General features: G+C 35.1%; 1 protein-coding gene across 1 annotated transcript; it reads left to right on the forward strand.

Annotated features, from left to right (window-relative positions):
* On the forward strand, positions 1-7,578 carry LOC147513805 (calcineurin B subunit-like protein). The gene is made up of 14 exons (XM_086597088.1): positions 1-553; positions 625-805; positions 894-953; positions 1,054-1,217; positions 1,317-1,380; positions 2,496-2,564; positions 2,830-2,925; positions 4,053-4,097; positions 4,820-4,890; positions 5,367-5,433; positions 6,413-6,463; positions 6,697-6,807; positions 6,886-6,933; positions 7,138-7,578. Exons 1-14 carry the CDS (start codon positions 144-146, stop codon positions 7,306-7,308), a joined length of 1,608 nt encoding a protein of 535 aa, XP_086453214.1. The 5' UTR covers positions 1-143; the 3' UTR covers positions 7,309-7,578.
* The last annotated feature ends 489 nt before the right edge of the window (positions 7,579-8,067 follow it).

An 8,067-nucleotide genomic window follows, 5' to 3' on the forward strand; every position in this document is an offset into this window, starting at 1 on the left:
AAACTTGAGGGACAGTAAAACATCGGCACCACCAGATCAAAATGATTGCAAACAACTGAAAAGAATTCAGAATTCACCAGTCCAGTTTTCAGTCTGGCGCTTTTGTCTCCCCATCTCCATTCCTCCTCTCTCAAAACTCCCCAATGTCGAGAAACGATCTAACGGCTCCACTTATCCCATCACAACCCGAAGTAATCCTGAACATCGAATCCAACGGTCAATATGAAGAACAACAAGAAAACATGCTTGAAAACCCATTTGATTTCCTCCAAGTCAAAACACCTTACACAATCCCAACACAAACACCAATAAACCCATTTAGAAACTCCACACCAAAAATCGAAGGTGTTTATGAATGGTTAAAAATAACAATATGTTTACCAATAGCTCTTCTTCGTCTTTTTTTATTCGGTGCTTCTCTTGCTGTTGGTTATGTTGTTACTAAATTTGCACTTCATGGTTGGAAAGACAAACATAATCCTATGCCTAAATGGCGTTGTCGTCTTCTATGGGTCACCCGTCTTTGTTCTCGTTGTATTCTCTTCAGTTTTGGGTAAGCAGCTGCCCATCTTTGTTTCAAGTTACAATTTTTAATTTTTAATGTTACTTGTCATGCTTTTTAAGGTATCATTGGATAAGGAGAAAAGGGAAGCCAGTTAAAAGAGAGATAGCTCCAATTATTGTATCGAATCATGTATCGTATATTGAACCCATATTTTTCTTCTATGAGTTGTTTCCGACTATTGTTGCGTCGGAGTCTCATGATTCGATACCATTTGTTGGAACAATTATCAGAGCAATGCAGGTAAGTGGGAGTAGTTAGTTGTGTTAGTCTTACGGTGGAATGTGTTTGTTGTATGAGTTTTTTTTTTTTTTTTTTTTTTTTTTTTCAGGTTATTTATGTTAATAGATTCTCATCGGCATCGAGGAAGGATGCTGTTAATGAGATAAAGGTAGAAAGGGTCTGCACTTTAATTTATGTACTGTGGAATGGATTATTTATCAATATGTAAGCTATTTGATACTATTGTGATTTCAAGGACTTAAATACAGAGAAAGGCTTCGTGCGATAGATTTCCTCCACTATTATTGTTTCCAGAGGGTACTACGACTAATGGGAGGGTTCTTATTTCTTTCCAACTTGGTGCTTTCCTTCCTGGTTTTCCAATCCAACCAGTTGTTGTTCGCTATCCTCATATACACTTTGATCAATCTTGGTACGACTTTTACGTATTGTAGAAATTTTTTGCATTTTTTTTCTGATATTTCTCCTTGTGATTGCTTATTTCGTGTTTTTCTTTTTAATATTTGTTTAGGGGTTATATATCTTTGGCAAAGCTCATGTTCAGAATGTTTACACAATTTCACAATTTCATGGAGGTATGGTTCTTCTATTGTCTTCTAACTTTCCCGTTTTTTGTAAACGTGACTAGATTAATCTATCTTTATAATTATGAAATGTACCATTCTACCAAGATGCCTACCTTGCAGAGAAATGGGGCTTTGCCAAGACTTCCCCTGTTTCAAAACTGAAACAGCAGCGTAGGACATAGGTATGGTTAATGGTATAACTGATGCAGTTATAAAAGGACCACCTCCCACCAATTGTCCCAAGAGCACGTGGAGCGAAGAATGTGAATCACAGTTTCTTGAGTGTGAGACAAAAAGGCTAATTATTACCAGGAGGTTTCCATATTTCTTCGAAGTGACAATGATTGTGATTGTGACTTAGGCAAGCACCGTGTGAAGACCTCAACCTTAGGGACGATAATTCACGTAATATTTTGAACAAATAAACTTGGATTTTTTAATGCCAAAGAGAATCTTTAAGAGTTGGCTTTAGTTAAGCCCGAGGTAAATAATACTGACATCTGTCCTTTAGGAGAGATGACAGGAGGCAGACTCCACTGACCGAGTTAAATGGTCAAACTTGACCAACACTATTGAAGAAAATCGAGGTAATCCCGTGGATGTGCACCTACTTAGACTCTTGGAAATGGGAGAGAAACTTCTTATATATTCAAGTTTACCGCGTGGCCCTCTGTCTACTCTAGTCTCTGGGGAAATATATGGAATATCCTTTTTGTCTTTTTGTGTACTAAAGTAACTTGTTGATATTATTTTTCTCACTATTCACTTGTTTTAAGTTATTATTATCTTTTGTAAATATAAAGCTTTCAAAGGCTGTGTGGTGGCTTCTGAGCGGGCACGAGGGGTTTTGGTGACCATAAACTGTAAATTTCATTTGAATTGTTCCCTTACAATGCTTCAGCTATTAAGTATTGAGTGTTGGATCTGGTAGACCGGAATTAAGAGATTCATTGGTTCTCTCTTGATGCTGGAACTGATTTGGGTTGTATCCTGGAGAGTAGATACCTAGTGAAAAATGATATCGATTTGGCAGTCTGTTAGATTTCACATGATGCTTGTCTTGTCAATTCTTTTATATTATATATTTGGTATTAAATACTCTCATTGGGACTTTCTGTTGTCAGGTGGAATACCTTCCTGTTGTCAGTCCACTTGAAAACAAAAAGGAGACTGTTGTACATTTTGCTCAGAGGGTAAGTGATAGATTTATCGCATAGCAACTGGATAATGAGTACATTATTAATATTATTTTTCCTGAGTGAATATTCTTGTTGCTCTTATTCTAATATCTGAAAATCAAACTTTCTGCCATCCATAGTTTTAATTGAAGTATCTGTAGCATTATGACAGTATGCTTTTCGATGTCAGTGCAGATAATTTTTGTTTGTAGTACTGCTTTTTCTTTATGTTATAGTGTTATACTTATCTGACCTGGCATGGTGATTTGCTACTGTACAGACTAGCTATGCCCTTGCAAATGCCCTCAATGTTGTGCAAACATCTCATTCCTATGGGGATTTGATGCTTCTAACAAAAGCTGCCGAAGCAAAACAGGTAAGAAGTGCCTTATTCTACTTATTAGTTATTATATGTTTACACCGACTTTTACTGTAGAAGTCTCCTGTTTCTTATCAATTATTACTCTTTAAGAAATGGGATCCCAGTCTCCACCCAGCTAGGAGTTCTTCTGAGAATTTTTTACAACTACTAATTAAATTTAGACATATTCATGGTGATCAAGGTTGCTGAGAGGCATCTGGATAGGGTTTTGGTATTTCAGTTAGGATGAGAATTTCACACTAGCTGCTTACAAAAATGAACTCTTTTATCTTTCAGGTCTCACTACTAATAATCTCATTAGTCATAACAATGTTTTGGTTAATCCTACTGTATGTATTATGTACATAGTAACTGTGGGGAGATAGTTGATTATAAGTTGCTTCGCTCTGTTCTACTATATGTATAATAATGGGTGGGGAAACAGTTAATCAATCTTCCAGTTTGTGTGTTAATGCCTACTTCCGAAAATGTATAGATTTGGAGTCATTTAAATCTGTAAACGTATGAGCCATCTGGAATCAAAGGAACAAATGGGTGTTTAGCTCCGTCTGATCATCATCCTCACACTGAGTTGCTTGTTTGTTATACACGATTGTATTCAGTGTAAGGTGTTATCTTTGACGCTTTTCTGGTTAGGTCAGATAGGCTTGGTATTATGGGAGTCCTTTCTGGCTATGCTGGAAGAGCAAGTGTTTTTCTGTGCAATATACTCAAGAGAAATGCTTTTTTATCTTGTATGCAAGACCCATACAACTCTTAGTTCAAAGGTCTTTGAATAAAATGGATTCCTGTTAGTTCTGTCTTTCATCGAAATACTCAAAGAAGAAGCGAAAAAAGAAATGACGACAGGATATCTATCCTGTTTTAGGTTATTGAATATATGCTTAATTGTGGACTACTTATGTTTGCTGTAAAACTTTCAGTTGTGCAGCCACATACCTCCAGAACCATGTATGGTATCTTCAGCTTTCTTCTTGGTTCTGTCCTTTAGTTAATCATTTGTCCACGTAACCAATATAAGCTGGTTTTATAGCTATTTCTGTTACTGTAAATGCTATTCTTTCTTATTATTAGATATAAGCTATTGCATAGCATTGACATTATGCTCTTGTGATTTGCAGGAGAAAGCCTCAAGTTATATGGTGGAAATGGCCATGGTTGAAAGCGTGAGTTGTTATGCCAAAATACCTTGACTCATAAGATTTATTGTCATTTGATAAATGTTTACATGCTTTTGTGGTTGTATCACGACAAGTTTTACAGTCGGTAAATTATATATTGCAAAGACCAAAGATAACTCATAAATCTTATTATTACCTTTTTTTACGATGGAATCATATGTAAGCAAAACAATAAACAAGTAATGCTCTAATATTGGCTTGACAAATGATAAAAAACTTTTCATAGTAATCACCATAGGTACTCGCTAGATTCTGATGAAGTCTTTTCTTTTTTTAATGCTTAACTGCTTAAGCGACTTGAAAACACAATTTTTTGGTAGTCCTTCCTTGTAATATTCATATCTTAGGTAGGTCTTCTGTGTTTATACTATCTATTGTATACCTTTTAGTAGAATCTTATCTTAGTTGTTTTGATCTGTTTTGATCTTACTTGGCTTTTTATCAAAAAATCATATTAGTATAATAGATTCCCTTAAATATCAAAAGATTATCCTTGGAAAAGTCGCTTATTTCAACATCTCTAGTTTTTTATATGGTTAATACAGAACGCTCTGAATTCATTTATTTATATTTTTTTTATCAGTGATCTTAGAGATTTTTTTTATTTTTTAATAATTAGAACTTTATTTACTCATCCCTTAAATCGATGCTGTAATACTTTATGGTTCATTAGCTGAATATGTGCAATCCTTTCCTGATTTCTGCAGACACTCAACATAAGCACAGTGGAAGCTGTGGAGTTCCTGGACATTTTTCTTTCAATGAATCCAGACCCCAGGTAATGTCTAAGTATTTACTCTGTCAAATTTTGATGAACAATATCCTCTTTAAACGATGAAGATCATTTCAGATTTACGAGCAAGTTTACATATGAATTCTTCCCGGAATTTGTTATATCTGTCTTTTAGTACCCTCTCTGCTGTATGTACTTATTCAGCACTAACTCATAGTCCCCACTCCAAAGATCTATAAGATTAAATTTTCGGTTAAGGCATTGTCCTCCAGAGTCCAGACAGGGAATCTAGGAGTTTTATGCTGTATTATCTTTTAGTCGATTATCAACTTGATCAACACGTGTTTCAAATTGTCATCATTCCCAAACTTTTAATGGTGGTGTTAGTAATATGTTAGTCTTGGAAGATTACAATCTTTCAAATCCTTATTCACAAACTTCTATCTTATTGTTTGATTCTTTTCATCTGCTCAAGTTTTAAGATTGGCTAGTAGCCTCTTACCTTATCATTCTGTTTACAGTGGGTTTGTTAGACTTAATGATTTCTTAAGGGTCCTAAGGCTGCCGAAGTGCCATCTAGCTGAGAAGGTCAGTTGCTCTAGTTTTTTGTAGTATTTACAAATTACAACCACCACCATATTGTTCATGCATGCTCTTTGGGGCTTCTCCAATATATATTTCTTTGATAATTATTTTAGAATTCGAGCCTTCGTCTTTTCCTTTTTGCCCTTTGTCTTGATCAGAAGGATGTAGGAATGAATTCATAACTATTTAATGTACTGAAACTTTAATCTCGTATAATAAATACTTCGCATAGATGTCTTCTTATTACCATGAGCTGATGCTGATCGTAGTCTAGTCTTTGTTGGGTGTCTCAAATCCCCAACTGGATTTGGTTTTGGTTATATTTCTGACAATATGGTAGTAACTACTGGCTTTGTTACATTGCTCTCAAACAGTCTTTGGGTAATATAAAAGCTTCTGTGTTCATTGAACAAACTGTTTAAAGCTGTAGTCTGAGTTCGAATAAGAAGAGAGCTGTTGTTTCTTGTTTTTCGTTTTTCGGCTTTGTTTCTTCCTTTGCATTGTAGGCCTTCTCACTAAGCCAGTTATGAAATATTTTAGTAAATCTATATTAACGTATTAGAAAAGAAAAATAATAAAATAAGAATGATGATAATAACAGTTAGATAACAACTTTATGCACGATGTCGCTCTAAATTTCCCTGGAGATGTCCTTTTTATGGGGATTCAGAATGGCGAGAAGATTATCTTTGCTGAATGTTAGTCTTTATATCAATTATGGATGGCTTCTTGAAAATGGGTGTAGTGGGCGTAAAACTTCTTTTATGCATGAGATATACACTTAAGTTCTTCTATTTATCGCCCAAATTTTGACATGAAATTGTTGGCCTAATGCGTCATAAGAAATATTGCATTTCCATTTTGCTTGTGCTCTATTTTTCCTACATTCTGTGTTTTTTTCCCTTTGTTTTATATAAATTTTGTCATGTTCGTGTTGCTTTCTTACTTCATGAGACTTTTGCTTATATATTCTCTCTTGCAGATTTTTGAATTTATTGATCTGGAAAATCAGGGGTCTATTACTTTTAAGCAGGTAATGTTTAAAAATGCTACCACTCATATGTGTAGATGTTTCTGAATGAACAATGAGAGTTGATGTGTTCGTCTAATTCTAATTTCAACTGAAACGGCATGGGCATGAATCTATATTATAAATAGGAATGGCCCACCCTATGGATTCTCATGTGAACACATTGGCTATATAAGCATGTCTATTTCTGAAATTTGTCACTTGAAAAGGGTTTAATTCGATAATGAACCATGCAGTTCCTTTTTGGATCTGCTCATGTCATGAAGCAACCATTCTTCTGGCAAGCTTGTGAATTAGCTTTCTCAGAATGCGCTGTTGGAGGATCTGGTTATATTTCAAAGCAACAGGTTCACTTTTACTCTTTAAGCCTTTTTTATTTTCTGAATCTCTACAAAGGGTTGACCTTGTCATGCATATTGAAACAGTGGAGCGATTACATCCGGCTGGCAATATCAGACATGAGCAATGAAGAGGTTAGAAATAAGTGATCTCCTGCAATATACAGTAATTGCTTTTGTCATCCGCAGCCTATTGAATACTGACATAAAACCACATTTGGTTTGAACCAGTCAGCCCAATCTCTTACTAGAAATTTCATCATTTCTGGTCAGTGTTGGGCCGACTCAATCCTTGTATGCTGATCTCTACAAGCTCACTATACTTTCTTAACCTTGCAGATGCACGAGTTATTCAGTATATTTGACACTGCTAATGATGGAAATGTCAGCAAAGATGATTTCATGACTTGTATGAGAAGAAACCCACTGCTGGTAGCACTTATTTCCCCAAGTTCGATGCATAGAGACTTACTAGAAGCAGGTGATGGGAAGCTTCATGAGGTGGTTTAGTATAATCTAGGAATGGCAAGTGTTGTATCGAAATGGGGCTGCTGTGGAGTATATTCAATCAGGTAGCTTCTTGGTTTTTAACTTTTCTTGAAGTTAACATTATAAAGTACCAAATAGACACTCGTTGAATATCGCTTTGGATACTTGTATAATTATTTGCTTCCGAACTAACCATAGATCATAGTGTTTTTTGTGAGATGTAATTTGAAAATACGGAAAAGGTATTAAAGACGTGAAAAAAGAAAAGATCTACACTACTTTATTTACAAACACATTTTGTACCACTACTTCTCGGTACTTATTATGAGCAAGTCATATGCGTGTCCATTCATTTGCACCTTGCAACATTTATCTCTTGTAACAAGATGATATACTGACCAACTATCCGGTATTCTTCGTTGTCTGAGTGTGCAACAATAGGCAACTGTTATTGCATGTTTCCAATTTTATTTGTTTAGTTGATAAAATGTTTAGAAAGAACTTTATTCATGTTTTGGAATCCTTGTTTCCAATTTTATTTGTTTAGTTGATAAAATGTTTAGAAAGAACTTTATTCATGGAATCCTTGATGAATAACAGGTGTATATGTGGAATTTGAGCCGAGTAGCTCGAGTTTAGTAATTTAGTTAAATGAGCCAAGCTTGAGCTTGTATTGTAGCTCGTGTAACAAACGAGATTTATGAAGCTCGGCACAATAAGCTCAAATAACATCTTTGTAGTATAAAATAACTGATTTATTCGGGCTTGGTCTTATAATAA

This window comes from Coptis chinensis, chromosome 3 (assembly GCF_015680905.1).
Source record: "Coptis chinensis isolate HL-2020 chromosome 3, ASM1568090v1, whole genome shotgun sequence".
NCBI lineage: Eukaryota > Viridiplantae > Streptophyta > Magnoliopsida > Ranunculales > Ranunculaceae > Coptis > Coptis chinensis.